This window comes from Aquarana catesbeiana, linkage group LG10 (genome assembly GCF_042186555.1).
Source record: "Aquarana catesbeiana isolate 2022-GZ linkage group LG10, ASM4218655v1, whole genome shotgun sequence".
NCBI classification, from domain to species: Eukaryota; Metazoa; Chordata; class Amphibia; order Anura; family Ranidae; genus Aquarana; species Aquarana catesbeiana.
The window spans coordinates 143,737,084-143,753,552 of NC_133333.1; the positions used below are offsets into that span (position 1 = coordinate 143,737,084).

Here is a 16,469-nt window from a genome sequence, read left to right on the forward strand (position 1 = left end):
CAAGGCCAGCACCCTGCTCCCATCCAAATGTGTCTCTTGCAAAAACACCACATGGGGGGTGATTGTCTTTAGGTATTGGAACATCAAGGCTTGAGGAAATTTGTCATTTAAGCCTCGGACGTTCCAAGAGACCAGATTAACCGTTGATCCTGCCATAATCATATTTCAACATAATATACATTGCATAGTATACCAACATTATGACAAAAAAATAACTAGGAAGTCCACCAGAGCATTGGTGTGACTGCGGGCCTAGTGTGAAAAGCTGCACCTGCTAAAGAAAACAGTTCCCAAACCCCTAGCTCCCTGCTGCTGTGTATAGAACCAAAACAAAAAGTACACACAGCTTTTTCCCAAAACTCGTCCAAAAAAATTCTTTGAAAGTGTGACCACAGAAAAGTTCAGAACCAAACAAAAGGAAAAATAAAAAAATCTGTGCAAAAAGGAATACAAAAGAACTTTCCTGGAGTCCATCAGTCTGAAGACATACTGTCTGTGCCTTTATCACTCCATGTCTCTGTAACAGAGACCCCTCAGAACCCCATTTGGGGGAATGCGACCCCCTCGCTCCTCCAGGATTTGTGTCGTTCCTACAGGGGGAGATGTTCAGGGCCTTAAAAGCAGTCCAGGCCTAGTGGTGAGGTCTGCACACTTTTATAGTTGCATGTGCAGGACATAGCCCCCCATCCCCCCCCCCCACCCCTGAACAGGGGAATCCACAACAGTTTTAACAAATGATAAGAAAGAAAAAAGCTTCAGCCTCAAGCTTTGCGGCCCTTTACTCACACATCGTCGATCCAGTCCCTGGCTTCCATAGGCGTGTCAAAGAACCGCAAGGTGCCTTTATACGGGATCCTCAATCTGCTGGGGTATAGCATACTATATTTGATGTCTTTTTCTCTTATCCGGCATCTCACCTCATTAAACGATCTGTGTCGCTTCTGTACCTCCACCGAGAAATCCGGAAAGAACATTACTTTGATGTTTTTCATAGGGTAGTTCCGGATGCTTCCAGGCCTCGGCCAAAATCATATCCCTAATTTAGGAACCGGACTAGGAATGGCCGTGGTGGGGCCCCTTCTGGGCGACGGCCCGTAGGGACCCTGTGGGCTCTTTCTACCACATAAGTTGTTGGCATATCAGGCAAGTTCAGCAATTTTTTAAACAGGGATTCAGCAAATATTGCCGGGCGGGAGCCCTCCTCACCTTCTGGCAGAGCCACCATGCGTATATTATTACACCTTTGTCTGTTCTCAGCATCGTCCACTTTATGGACTAGCGTGTTCACCAGGGATTGTTATTCAGTGATCTACGATGAGTGGGATCCCTGCTGGCCCCTCACATTGCTTATCTGACTCTCAGCTTCAGTGAGTCTCCCTCTGATTTTATTTAAGTCATGGCGGATGAGGGTGCACTCAGATGTTCCACTCTTACCATTAGCATGGATTTAAACCCTTCTATTGCTGCCAGGATGGGCTTTGTAATTGCCTCTGAGTTTGCCTCCACCAATGCAGGGGATAGGGGAGCCTCAATCTCCACTGCAGGAGACACCATGGCCATAGGAGATCTTGTCGGGCTTTGTTCCTTCCTCCCTCCACGCTGTGCTCTGGAAACAGAGCCTAAGATGGCACCCTGAGAGCTTGCGGCCCACCCCTTACCCGGTCCCTGTGGCTTGGCGGCATTTTGTGCCTTCCCACAGCCTTTTGCGGACATAATTGCAGCCTCTGATGGGTCCAGGGTGAGTAGGGAAGCCAAAGGGAGTTCTCCCAGTGGAAAACAAGTGGTTTAACAGGGCGAATCTACAGGATTAGCACGGAGCTCTTCAGGCACATGTCCTCTCACATCCTGGCCACGCCCTTCTACATTCTTTCTCAAAGGAAAAACTGTGCTTATGTAGCATGGCCCCTTTGAGGACTGCTTGGATTTTCCAGTTCTTCTGTATTGCCATGACCCTGTGAACATTCGAACCCACCTGACATCTTCCACAACACCTTTAAATGGCACGTCACACAAGTCAAGTATGTTTATATTAAAGATGCTTTTACTGGAGTAAGTAATGTGGTGTTGGTACACAGAAGAGGGGTATTGGTCAGCCGAGTGCTGGATAACAGCGCAGACTTGGGAGAATACTTTTCCTAAAAGACAGCTTAAAACAGTTCAACAGCACAAAATACAATTTACATACTGTATATGTACAAGGAATTACCACCTGAAGTATAACCTGTAAAGGCAGTAAAAGGTTAGCTATGTAGGACAGGCAGTCTTACACTAAAGGGGAACCCCAGGCCGGCCTATTCAACCTTTATACCCTAATAAGAGATCAGATGAAATAGGTGATAGAATAGGGCCCTTTAAATGGTAATAACAGCAGTGTCCAAGATGCAGGCCTGATAGTCTACACTGACAGTTGGAGCTCATCAGATTATATTCAATAAGGCACAATGGTGTGATAATAGCCAAAGAGCTTAAACAGGCTAGTGATACTCCTTGAAGTGGTTTTAAGTAAAGATGTCTATGTACAGTGTTCCAAACAGTGATCCAATAAAGTGTTCCCAAGGTAAGGTTTCTGTACACTGTGTTCAGATAAAGTAGCAAGGAAGGGTTGCAAAGGATGGGCAGTTGCCCTCTCACCAATGACCAGACTGGCTTACACCTTGCAGACAGCGATCCTGGAAGAGACGTCCTTCAGCAGGAGGACTAACGATGTCATGGCTGATGGATGCGGGTGACCGTAGTGTAGATCTGCTGGGTGGATGCCGCGTGGATGTCCGACGAACAGCAGGCAGGCTTAGGCCCTCCAGGCCCAGGTTGGAATCACTCGATCACCACGTGGTAGGCCGCAGCCTCTCTCCCTGCACAGGGAGATGTGCGCACAGCAAGGCCAAGGAAGAAGAGAGCGTGGTGCAGATCTCCGAACCCTTTTATAGTTCCTCCCAGGAGTCTCTTAAGGTCGTAGCAAGGATCCCTGAGATGTGTAACCCAGATGTCATGTGACACAAAGGAAACGCATGTCTGAAAGTCTACTAATCCCACAATCCTTTCTGGTCGGGCTCACAGATGTGATGACAACCACTGGTGCCCAGCACTAGAGGGATATGTCTATAGGTGAAGAATGACGGGGAATTGCACCATATTATGACTGTAGTCCACATTGCTACACTTGTAAAGGTTTTTGATAAGTAAAAAAAAATCCAAAATACAATGATATAAGCTGCAACTCTACTGTGTGATATAGGCATAGTAACTGTAAACATATATGGAAACAGAGTTGCACTAACAATTAGTATTTGTAAATTAACACAATAAAAAGTTGAAAAAATGAATTATAGCATATATGAGAAAAGTTCCAGGTGCAAAGTCCAAAGAAATGTATATAAGAGTGAAAACTTTCAGTAGGTGATTAAAGATATAAAATCAAAGGATGTTGTCAGGGGAACATCTTCTGCATGTGTGATTCCCAATTAGAAAACATGCAGACAGCATCCATCCCCATGTGCAACAGTCCACAAGAGGCACCGTCACCTTAAATGGAAAAAAATGCCTGCTTACCAGCAGTACTGGACCTTTATTTAAAAAAAGGCCAGTAGCGCTTTTGGCTGAATGCCCTGCCAGGGCCTTTTGAAGATGTTCCTGCAGGATTCCTTTGGGGCACACTGAAAGTCATCCGACTGTAATTTCCATGTTGTGATGCTGCATTTAAGTAATAGAAGGATCCTTCGGTCTCTCCTTATCTAAGCAGTTCTTGTTTCTACATGTCTACTCCATCCCAAGATGTCTCTCTTCTTCAGGTTCCAAAGTTGGAAAGTATGATGTTCCAATCTAATTGTGCAGTCACTTTAGGGTGTCCTTTCGATTTACCAAAATGATACTGTATCTACATAAACAATCCTTTTATTTTTTTATCTAGTCAGGCAGACTCATACACTTCATATTTGCTGGTAGATCTAAAGGAGAGTGCATGACCAAATTGTAACATGTATGTTCAGATTTGGACTTAAAGGAAAAGTAAGACTACAGCGTTTTTGCCACTACTTCTCTTATGGGTCACAGGAGTGCAGTTCGTTCTGCACTCCTGTTAGTAGTTTTCAACCGACAGCGGGCTGTTGGCTGATGTCACTCAGCCAGTTGAGGCTCTGGATCGATCCCGACTTTACAGTCAGGATCCCCCCATATGCCTGGACCGGCAGCTGGCTCAGCCTCTCAGCAAGCCATTGTGAGCCTGAGCCAGCCACTCCTGTCCCATGCTTAGCCCAGCGTTCCAGTGAGCTGAAAACTAAGAGCCGAGCAATCAGCGGTCTTTGATCGCTCAGTTTACCAGCAGCCTTAGAAGCAGCTTTTGTTTGTAATTTGTAGATCTCATTTAAAGAACTCATACTTCTCTTTTAAATGCATATCACCAGGCTTGAGAAATCCAGACATTTAGTTTCAGGTTTCAAAACTGGGATATGTGCAATACAAGTTCTTGCATAGTGAACTTACTTACAAATTTAGTCATGTGGCACAGCTGTTTAATATCCAACCAACTATGCAAGGAGTGACGATCTACAAATTACAAACTAAAGAGCTTAAAGTGGCTGTAAACCTCAAACATGAAATATAAAAAAAGCATATCCTTCTATACTGTTTACTTGTCTCTCTCAAAAGCTCTTATTGTGATTTCTCTCTGCTGTCTGGTTCCTCTGTTATCAGCATGAATCACTTCTGGCAGCTTTTCCCGACACCAAGAGTTAAAACGGTGATGGTGAGGGAGCGCCAGCACACAGCCTCTGACTGATATCCAAAGCTGTTCCCTGTACTGTGTCAATAGGGGTGTGTCCCTTATCTCCAATCAGGCTTGAAGCTGTCAACTCTGTGAAGACTTCAGATCCCTGCCCCTGCCGCTGGAGCTATAAAGAAATCAATTCATCTTTGTGTTTTCAGAATATTCTATAGAGGATATGGGTGCAGATATATGGCCACAACTTATTTAGGAGGATTTGTTTCATCTCTGTGTATCACCTAATGCTAGGCAATTCACTGGGTATATGCAGTTGCCAAGAAAATTCTCAATGACATCTTTGAATGCTTTTCAGGTGAATTTCTCTGGCCCCACTAACAGGTCTTCAAACCACTTGTCATTGGTTACATATCTGATCTATGGACCAACAAAAATGCCTTCCCTCTGTAGCACCCTGCTCCTGAAGAGCAGACGCTATTCTTTTGAAATTTAAGTTAGTTGAAGCTACAGTTTGACTCAGCTCATTATTACCTAAATTTAATGGTTTCTGTACCAGTTTAGCTGGACTGTGCAGATTTTCTGACCATGGGTGGTGCTGTCACCATTGGTGGATGTTGTAAATACAGTCTGGTTGGACATATTGAATACTCTATGCTCAGAAATATTTCGGTGGGAGTGGTTCATCCACCGGGCATTCTGGGCAGGGGTATTTAAGGGACAGACACCGTGTGGTTGGGGTTGGCGCTTCCTGACCTCATGGCCCTCCTGGCCTGGGAAACTGCTGTTGCTTAAAGTTCTGCCTTGAGATTTTCGGACCCAAGGCCTAGCTACTAGAAGAAGGACCAGAGTTTTAGTGGCCTACTGTTCCGTAGGATGGTCTCTTTGCTGTCTGGCCTGCAAGAAGAAGCAAGGGATTGCAGTGACCAGGGGAGGACTCTTCAGGAGAAGACCGAGCATAAGGCTGGTATCTTGAGAAGAGCCTGGGAACTCAGTGGGAGACGCATCTAGGATCAAGCACAGCAATCAGTTCATTCAAGATTGTAAGGTCTGTGGCAGAGACCGTCTTAAGCACAGCAATCAGTTCATTCAAGATTGCAAGGTTTGTGGCAGAGACTGTGTTCGAGCATCACATCGGTTGCTAGGTTGGTGAGAGAGACCTATCCAGTGGTTGTTGAATCCAGCTGTGGAAATGCTATTCGCTGGATATAGAAATTACCTCAAACTGCAAGATCTAAGGTACCTGAATCCCTTTTCACCCTCTACCTTACTATTGCATATTTTTGTTTCTTTAATAAAACTTGGAAAAAGGACTAAGTGTTGGAGCCAGTGTTTTAATTGAGCAATTGATAAGTACCCCTATGACGAACACTGTGAAGATGGTAATGGTAAACCCGAAGAAAATTACTAGCAGAGCCTTCGGGGGTATTTTTCACACCTCACTTCATTTTGGCATCAGTTATTCTTGAAAATATCTGTCTCAAAAAAACCTTCACCTTCCTTGTTCATCGTTCACAGAATTTTTCATCAGTCCAAGTTTAATGTGAAGTTGAGGCAAAAATTGTCAGACCAGCAAGAGGTTCATGTGTCACATTTTTCTGTCCCGAAACCAGATTCTAGGAGTGACCATTTCTTTTTAAGGTAATGTGAACCCAGGCCTTGTCTTGATTACCAATCTTACAACCAAAAAATGTACTTGTTTTTGAGGTCCAGTCATGGTGTGTCTTTTGAGGCCTAATTACATGTACATAGACAAAGCTTTGCCTTAAAACAATCATATCAAAACACAATGAAACTGATATCAACGAAATGAGTAGCATATGTGCATGGGAGCTGCTTTTATACCTTTGGCAGGCAGCATCAATGCAACCTAGGCATGCCCAAGTCCCACGAATTTTATGCAATATGCCCTAAGTGCATGCCTGGACATGCATGAGCTACATAAAGCACCTTTAAGGCAAGCAATAAATAATAAATCTAACATATATAGAAGAAGAAATTGCAAAAACAGAAGATTTCCATAAGACGGTATGTGATGAGTTAAATTACAGGTTATTTTCATGATTAGCAGCCATAAATCTACAAAATACACCCAAAAGTGTTCAGAAAGGAAATTCTTTGTTGTCCGGTGTTAGCTGTGGATAATCGGCCCTGGACACATGACCTGGATGATTGACAACCTGCACAGACAATATTAGTTTTATATTTGTGGGCAGGCTTTAATATTAGACACATTATAACTTCAACAATGCTTTTGCCCTAACCTAAAGTGTATCTGAAGCTAAAAATGTTTTAGTATTGGATAGGATATGAAAGTGTTAACCCCCCTTTCAGGCCTTAATTGTTATCTGAGACCCCGCTGGGGACAGTCACACCCTTTAGGTGTCCTAGCAAACTATGAAACACAGCTTGAAAGTAAGAAACATAGTTTTATACTGCTACCTGCGAGAAATTGAGCCCAGGCATATAGAAAACTGAAGACCTGCCCTTTAAGACTATAACTCCTCACACCTGCTCAATTGTAGCAAGCAGTCCAAATAAGGAAGAATAGCATATGGGGGAGGGGGAGCTGTTTCTCTCAACAGACTCAGAGTAAAGGATTTTACATTGAGTGCAAAAAGCCTATTTTCTCTAACATACAGCTTGATCTTTAGAAAAGTAAGGACTTCTAAAAACAGTCCAAACTGAGGAGCGGCACACCCAAGAACATAGGTGACCAGCCCAAAAAGAAAGGTTAAAAAAAAGGAAACCAGGGGTATTAATAGCCACTTGCAGGATCTTTTGACCGAAAATAGCATTTGCGCATACAGACACATCAGCCTTGTAAAAGTTGCAGAATTGTAGGCCTGAGACACATAGGCCTGATGATGAAATAAGCAAGAGGCATTCACTGCCCTAGAGGAGAGATATTTTATGGAAATAAAAGACACTTATCTTGCAACTCATAGGCCAACACAAAAACCTGTCAAAATCACTTTAAAAGAGTGGATCAGTTAGCCATAAAACCTATATTAGGACCATATACAAAACCTATATTTGTTGGATTAACAAACAAGGAATCCTTTCACCTAAAAGAAGCAATGGACAAAAGGTAAAACCAGATGGACCTCACCACATCCAGGTAATAGAGAGAGACCTCCTTGGATGAACTGGTACCTGAAACAGGGAAGGTAACACAGTATTCCCTTTAAGATGAAAAGCCGAGACCAGTTTAGGCAAAAAGGAGGGCCATTGGTCTCAAGAAAATTCAAATGAGGCTCCCTACAGGACCGTGTTGATAACTAGAAATCCTATTAACTGAAGATATGGCTCAAGAAAAACAGAAAAAACAGACAGGGCAGACCCCTGAAGGTACAAGGGACAAGGTTTGATCCAACCTCCAACTGAAGGAGGAATTTTGATTAATTTATGGCCATCTTAAGACATTGTTCCTGTTCCCCTAACCAAATAGTTTCAAGATTTGATTTAAACCTTTTACAATTCTAAAACCCATAGGAGACTTTTACTATATTTTGATCTTAAAGGCCCCTAACCCTTTTCTAAGTCCTCAAAAGTATTGGATTATTCAGTCAGTTATTGTCTCTCTCTTCACATTGGAGACTTCTTGGATCCCATCAGCCCATCGATTTGTGTACAACCAACCTGTTGGGTTCTTCCCTAATGATTAGTACTGCCAGCTATAGCCGGTAAAATATATCATTATGTTCTGCTGGCAGGGAAGGCTCCCCGCTAGCAGAATATAATGCTACGGGAGGGATTCCCCCATCAACACTGTGTTACTGGGTAATATTGAGTAATCACATAATCTATGGCTTGCCTTAGTCAACAATTCCTCAATGATTGAAATGAGGTTCAAAACCCCCTTCATCAGGGCTTGTATGCTGGCAGTGAGTTTAAGTCTGCACTGGACAGTTGTCCATAATAATAAGAATAACACCAAGAATTGGGCTGCCAAACTGACATGCTGATTTTATTTACATGTTTTGATGATTACAGTTCTTACTGGACAGGCCCAAACTTCGTGGAGCTGTCGTCTTTCCAATATTCAAAAGAATGTACAGCTGTTACAGAAAGAACACCAATATACTAAGTGAAATAGGAAAATCTGAGCTCATTGGCTGACTGGGAAGCTTTCCAGAATTTCATTATCTAGCCTGAATCTACAAGTAGCTGTTGATAGTAGAAAATCATCCAAACAAGCAGTAAAACAGCACAGCTGAAGAAAACACATCCACTCTCCTGAGGACACTAACTGAGCAGGTGTGAGGTGGGGATGGGGGGGTTATAGCCTTAAAGGGGCAGGTCTTCAGTTTTCCTTTCCTTTCCTGAAAGTGGCAGTATAACTATAGGTTTCTTACCATCAAGCTGTGTCTCTTAATGGACAAGAGAGATAATAATAATTTAACTTAAACAAACCTGTTGCTTGCCAGCAAAAAACTGAAACCACCTTGCATGGGGAGAACATGAATACTCACTTTTCCATTGGGCAGTGTAGGCAGTTCACTCTCTTGTAGAACTCCAGGTACTACAGCTATGTGATGTTTCAGGGTGTGTGGGATAGCATAGAATCTGCTGAATGCTGTGTGTCCTACCACCGACCTTTACATCACTACTATGTCTTGTAGTGACATTGTGGTTGACAAGAGGAACTACAACTGCCATTTAAGAAACATGCAATTCAAAACACCTGTACATGTCAGATAGCAGCACTGCAGCAGTTTCAATACACTGCCAATCAGAAAGGTGCGCATTCTTCTTCTCGTGCAAGTTTCTTTCAATTTTTGTATGCTGAGTAAGGAGTAGTGTCACTTTACAGATCATCTAGCATCTAATAAACAACCTAATAGGTTGTCAAGCAGTTATCAAGATTTGTTTTAGTCTTCTGTCAGTCTTATTCATGTATGACCATCCTTTATGAATGAATAAAAAAGAAAGTATTGCATACAAAGGAAAGTAAGAAATTACATCATATTTAGGTGTGAAAACTGTTAACTTATAAAGCCACCTTGGAATAAACTGCAGAGGTAAAATCAATGTTTAAAGTCTAATTAGTCTCGCTTAAAAGTGAAAATAGGGCGGCACAGTGGTGTAGTGGGTAGCACTTTCACCTAGCAGTAAGAAGGATCGTTGATTCGAATCCCAACCACTACACTACCTGCCTGGAGTTTGCATGTTCTCCCTGTGCCTGCATGGGTTTCCTCCGGGTACCTCCCACACTCCAAAGACATGCTGGTAGGTTAATTGGCTTCTGTCTAAATTGTCCCTAGTTTGTATGAATGTGAGTTAGGGACCTTAGATTGTAAGCTCCTTGAGGGTAGGGACTGATGTGAATGTACAATGGATATGTAAAGTGCTGCGTAAATTGACGGCGCTATATAAGTACCTGAAATAAATAAATAAAAATTTTTTTAAAAATGTGCAAAAAGATCAAATAGGAAGTTAGACAAACAAAGCTTAGTCATCACCTTTACATTTAATAGTGGTTGCTTTAGTAATAAATACAAAAATAGAACTAAACTGAATGAGTAAACCTTCCACCTTATACTACAAATATGAACACTCACAGGGCGAGGCTTGAAAGGTGGTTGGATTTCCAGACGTTCTAAACGCTCCCAGTCTATCCAGCGGAAAAAGGCATGGTCACGTATATCACGTTCCCCATCACAGCCAGATCCAAGGCGTTTCAGTGGATGTTTCGTAAGCAGCTGGAGAAGAAAGAATATTAGACAGGATAGTTATACTGTTTATCCTGTAAGGAAATTACAGCAGTGTTGTCACCCTGTGGACTTAGTAGTTTTAGATAGAGAAGGAAATCAAATCATATCAGCTCTTTTTTATACGTCTTCTCATCTCTGCTCACTTAGCAGTTGGTTGGTAAACACTGAGAGCTGTGCAAAGTATGTCCAGTAAAACTGCACAATGCCAAGTTTTTGGAAGTTTTTAGCACAGCCTTAATTGTACTGCTGGAGGACCAGATGCATGCTCTGGGTACCTCCAAAGCTCCACTGATACATGTACATACAGTTTAAGACAGTATTAGCTTTGTTACCCCTTTGCATATGGAGACAGCCTCTCTGGACATAGATTTGGGATAAGATACAGTCTGCTCCATAATGGACTGGAAAAGTTCATCTTCATCTTCACCATCAAATGGAGGCTGTTGAGACACAGGGGAAAGGAAGACAGATTTGTAGACATGTGCACACTGAAATATTTCGTTTCGGAATTTTGTTTTCTTCTGAAAAATAAATTTATTTAGTTACTCTCGAAATTCGTTTTTATTTATTTTGTTTTTCGTTAAAAGTTGCATTAGTCGGAAAATCCAAATTAAGGTCGAATCTGTCATTGAAGGCTTATGGTGTCTGTCGAATGTTCAAAGAAGATTCGACAGAGCAGCTAAACTGTACTGTTTACCTGCTCCGTCGAATCTTCTTAGAACTTTCAACAGACACCATAAGCCAAAGTACGTGTGTACTTAGTTCTAGCTATTTTACTGCTCCTCCTCTTTGGTTACAATCAGCCAATAACATTCATCATCATCATTATTTTTATTTATCTTTTCTCCCCTACGTCGAATCTTTTCTCCCCTACGTCGAATCTTTTCTCCCCTACGTCGAATCTTTTTCCCCTATGTCGAATCTTTTTTCCCCTACGTCGAATCTTTTCTCTCTGTCAAATCTTTTCTCTCTATGTAGAATAATCTTGGACTGATAGAGTTAAGGTTAGGCACATTTGACCACAGGTTTGATGGACACAGATTGTTATTGTCATCATCATGTCGAATCTCCTATCTATATCGAACTGTTGTAGCAACGAAAATGAAAATAAAGCATTTGTTTATGTCGGATCTTTCGTTTTTCGGATTCTGCACTTTCGTTATCGTTTGTTAAAACGATAACGAAAATACCTGAAATTCGGACGAAAATGCATTCGGAGGAAAACGAATGCACATGTCTACAGATTTGTAACCATGTTTTAAAAACATACATAACACAGTCTATATGCAGATGATGTGATCCTTTCACTAACTAACCCTACATCTTCCCTCCCAGCAGGTACCAAACTATTGCAAGAATTCGGTCAACTTTCCCTGTATAAAGTGAACATCTCCAAATTGCAGATGCTCCTTGTAGCACTTTCTAACAAATTGAGTGATCAGATAACAACGTCATCCAGCTTCTCCTGGGCCCCACATTCATCTATAAAGTATATGGGTATTAAAATTATCTCCCCTAGGAGAATACTCATAAACTCAATGAATTTTTTGACAACATCCCCCTCCCCAAAATATCTGAATCCCATCGATCTATAATGGAAGCCCCTATTTCAATAGAGGAAGTGATGGAGGAAATAAAAGAGAGTAAAACAGGTTCAGCCCCTGGCTCAGATGGCTTTTCGTCAATTTATTACAAAAAATTTGGAGCTGCTTTGTCTCCTTATCTGGTCCGATTCTTCAATTCCCTCAAGAGGGATTCACCATTAGATTCAACGTCTAATCTAGCTTATATTTCAGTCATTCCCAAACCAGGTAAAGATCAGAGCCAGGTTAGTAATTACAGACCTATATCCCTCATGAACAACGACCTGAAAATAATGACAAAAATCCTCTCCAATAGGCTAGGCTCCTTTATAGGGACAATATGTGCACAGGGACCAAGTAGGCTTTATACCGGGGAGACAGGGTCCGGACCAGATAAGGAGAGCAGTAGATGTCATCTCCCTGTTACAATCAAAATGAGATGGTAATCCACCCCAAGAAGGTTACCTTTTATCCATAGATCTACAAAAAGCCTTCGACTCCATCACATGGCCTTATCTTTTCGGGACATTAGAAAGATGGGGGTTTGGCCCCCATTTCATTAGTCTCCTCGCAGCTCTATACTCTCAACCTAAAGCCCAGATCAGGATCCAAGGACATCTATCTGATTCCTTTCCTATAACCAAAGGAACTAGACAGGGTTGCCCCTTATCCCCTTTACTTTTTGCCATCGGTATAGAAAATCTAGCTATAGCAATCAGAAATCACCCAGATATCCACGGTGTTAAATGTGGTCAGTCCTCACACAAATGCGCTTTGTTCGCGGACGATGTTCTTCTCTTTATCACTTCCCCCCTCATTTCCACCCCCAATGTCTTATCACTTCTTAAAAAATTTGGACAGATCTCAGGCCTGCAAGTAATTATGGCTAAATCCATAGCTCTTAACATCTCAACCCCCTCACCTGTAGTCGATAACCTTAAAGAACATTTCCCCTTTGTATGGAGCTCTAACTCTATCCCATACCTAGGCATTCAGTTAACCCCCCTAATAGAACAGCTATACCGTTTTAATTACCCTCCCATGATCAAAAAACTTAACTCAGATCTTGTTCAATGGTCATTACACAAATTGTCATGGTTAGGGCGGCTGAACTTGATCAAAATGACTCTACTCCCACGTATACCTATTCCGATCTCTTCCCATTCCGGTCCCTAAATCACATATATGTAAACTACAATCTTCAATCATCCAGTTTATCTGGAATAAATCGAACCACAGGCTCCCCAAAAAAAACACTCTTTAGACCAAGGAAAAGAGGGGGTCTTGGGCTGCCCAATCTCTGGTGGTATTACCAGGCAGCGCATCTTAGCCAAATTTCAGCTGTTTACTCTAGAGGCCCAAAGCCGGAATGGATAGAGATGGAAAGGCAGGCCATTCCCAATTACACAATAGATTATCTACTTTGGCACCCCACAAAACTAGACCACCAATTCTCTCCCCCTCCCTCTCACACTCGTTTAAGTTGTGTGACTCACTGCATAAATTAAACACTCTAACATCTCAATGGCATCCCTTAGCTCACATCTTTAATAATCCCATTTTTCCTCCAGGTACGAACATAAGAGCGTTCCAGTGGTGGCTCGACAAAGGCATATATAGAATAGGTCATCTTTGTAACTCTAATGGACCCATCACATTGACCCAATGCACGTCAAAGCTTGAAATGCCCCAATCGGAAAGGTTTCGCTTTTACCAATTGAGACATTTCCTACTCTTCATTCTCCCTCAGGAACCGCTTCCACTTACTTCCACTCCCTATGAACAATGGTGCTCTTCAGCTATGGACATGAAAGGGGGAATTTCTCTTATATATTCGGCATTAGCTGAACCACAGGAGAAGGCGACTTATATGGTGGCCTGGGAACGTGATGTCGGTTTTGAATGGGACCTTGGCACTTGGCATATGTACTTCACATCAGCCTTTAAAAAAAATTATCTCTCCTAGTTCCTCACTCTTCAAGGCCAATTATGAGTCTCTTCTGAGCAACCTATGGCGACATACAAGATCTTACTCGAAATTTCAAGACTCTTTGGCAGGTAGATCAGCAGTCACTAAGATGTTGCTATTACCAACAATCCTATACTATTTCAGAACACTGCTTATTCCACTTACCATATCTTATCTTCAGAGTCTGAAATCCACTCTGAACCTCTTTATTTGGGGAAAACAACGCCTCCCCGCGCTTCGGAAATAAGATCTTATACAGACCTAAATCATCAACTGAAATGGGAGTGCCCAACTTAAAATTCTATTACCACGCAGTCATCCTTGACCAAGTTAACGCATGGTGGCACCAACCGTCTGGCAAACAATGGGTGCATATCGAACAAGCAATACTGGGCCGCCTTGTTAAAAGAGCTGTTAGGAGCACTGTTATTGGGACTTCCTGCCCCACCATCCAACTACCTCACCAGGAAAGCCGCTGCAAAATCCTGGATTTTTTTGTGGATCCTCACAATTTTGACAGACCTCCTCAAACTACAGCCCTCTTCCTATATGCTTTCTTGAACTCTTCACTAAAGACCTCTCCCTCGGCAATTGGGTGGATTCAGGAATCTCTACCATTGGTCACCTTTATGACAGAGCAACACTAATGTCATATTCAGACTTACAATCGTGTTTCAATTTTCCACACAAAGACTTCTACAAATACCTCCGTACCAGAGACGTTATTGACTCCATCCGTAAAGTCTACTCCACTAACCAAAAAGGAATCACATACTTCTACCATTGGTTTCTGTCTCCCTCATCCAAGGAAAAATCTCACTCTATGATGTTGTGGGAAAAAGATCTCTTCCAAACTTGTCATGTTCTACAATGGTTCAATGCCACCAACAATACTCTTAAACATTCAAGAAGTACTACACACTGGGAATCCCAACTAAAACTTGTTCATCGATGGTACTACACTCCAACACTATCCAAGTTCTCCCCCTCCTACTCTCCACTTTGCTGGAGACACTGTGGTGAACACGGAGCTCTGCTGCACACGTGGGGGCAGTGTCCTAAATTATATCCGTTCTGGGTCAGTGTTTTTCAATTCATCTCTGAAATTGGATCCAGATCCAGCATCAGCATTCCTCCTCCTAAACTATGAATGCTAGCCAAAATGTCACCTCTCTCTCATCATATACTGCATGATCGCAGCCAGGAGATCTATCACATCTAACTGGAAGCAAGCAGAACCTCCCGATCTCTCTTCATTCACAGTTAATCTCAACACTCAGACTCAATTTGAACTTATGTTCTCCATCAAGAATGGCAATGGCCAATCCTTCTGGTCTCAATGATCACCATGGTTACAACATCCGTCCTGCACAGTGGGTCCCTAATGATGGCAAGGATAACACCCAGTGTTTCACTCTGAAACCATCCTTCATGTTTCACAAGCCTATCTTTTGCTTTATCCCCTATTTTAGAAGTACCCAGCTGGGTTCTTCTCTCTGGGGTTGTTAATACCTGTTAATGCATTTTTATATCTATCCTCTTGCATGCTTGCTACTACATAACCCTTCGTATAGCTGAACAGCCTTATAGAACTTGCCATAACATACTACACCCTACAAAACTTTAGGGTCATTATCTACATTTTATGTCAAAAATGTTAGTGTATCCTATGCCTAAGATTGGATACCATTTCTTGGGATGTTACTCTTTGAAATCTATGTTTTTGCTTATCTGTAGCAAAATTGTATTGACGATACTTGTTTTTTGCAGCTTCAAAAATTTTATAAAATATGATCTATATAAAAAAAAAACACATGCATAACACAAACTGCACATGGTTTACTGTGGTGTATTGTAATGCAAAGTCAACTGCACCCCAATGAACATCTACAGTGTGCTGCAAAACACCTGCATTATAGCAGTCTGCAACAACCAGATGCATATCATCTGTGCATTGCATTGAAATTGCAATGGAGCTTGAAATTGGGACCACAACAATACTAATAGGCAGTGGCAGCTCATCCATAAGGGGCCCCTAATCTCCATGCAGGGTGCCAAACGCATGGACTCCAATGGTTTTTTTGGAAGCACATGATTAGAGTCTGAGGCTCCAATTGGCTTCACAAAAAGGTGGGCTCGGGGTGCGGAGCACTGCATCCTGAGCCCACCCAGTTGTGCTCGCTATTGTCTTCCTGATTCTCCACCCAGCCAATGAGGAAGCAGGTTCTGAGGCCCGATTGGCCAGGGAGTCTTAGGACCCCAACCAATCAGGACCCACTTCCCGTTCAGCCAGGAGGAGAAGCCTGTCTGTTCGGCCAGGAGGAGAAGCCCCGGTTCTTCTCTTGGCTGGAGCGAGGAGCAGTAGCCCTACCCCTCCTTATCTCCGAAGGTAAGGTCACCTTCCTGCCCGTCACCCATGTGGGGGGGTGGCATCAGCGGGTGGCAGGTGGGGGCGATGCAAGTGAGGGGGGGAGGTTTTGTTTAGG

The 16,469-nt window shown here is 42.6% G+C and overlaps 1 protein-coding gene across 7 annotated transcripts in view; it reads right to left on the reverse strand.

The window, feature by feature from the left end:
• Positions 1–16,469, reverse strand: part of PRKCG (protein kinase C gamma) — an 805,390-nt gene that overhangs the window by 14,210 nt on the left and 774,711 nt on the right. For all 7 annotated transcript variants that reach the window (XM_073602743.1, XM_073602742.1, XM_073602744.1 and 4 more), the window contains 2 exons: positions 10,764–10,871; positions 10,279–10,419 (listed from right to left, as the gene is read on the reverse strand). In XM_073602743.1, the coding sequence (XP_073458844.1) occupies positions 10,279–10,419; positions 10,764–10,871 (249 nt within the window). The remainder of the gene's footprint in view (positions 1–10,278; positions 10,420–10,763; positions 10,872–16,469) is intronic.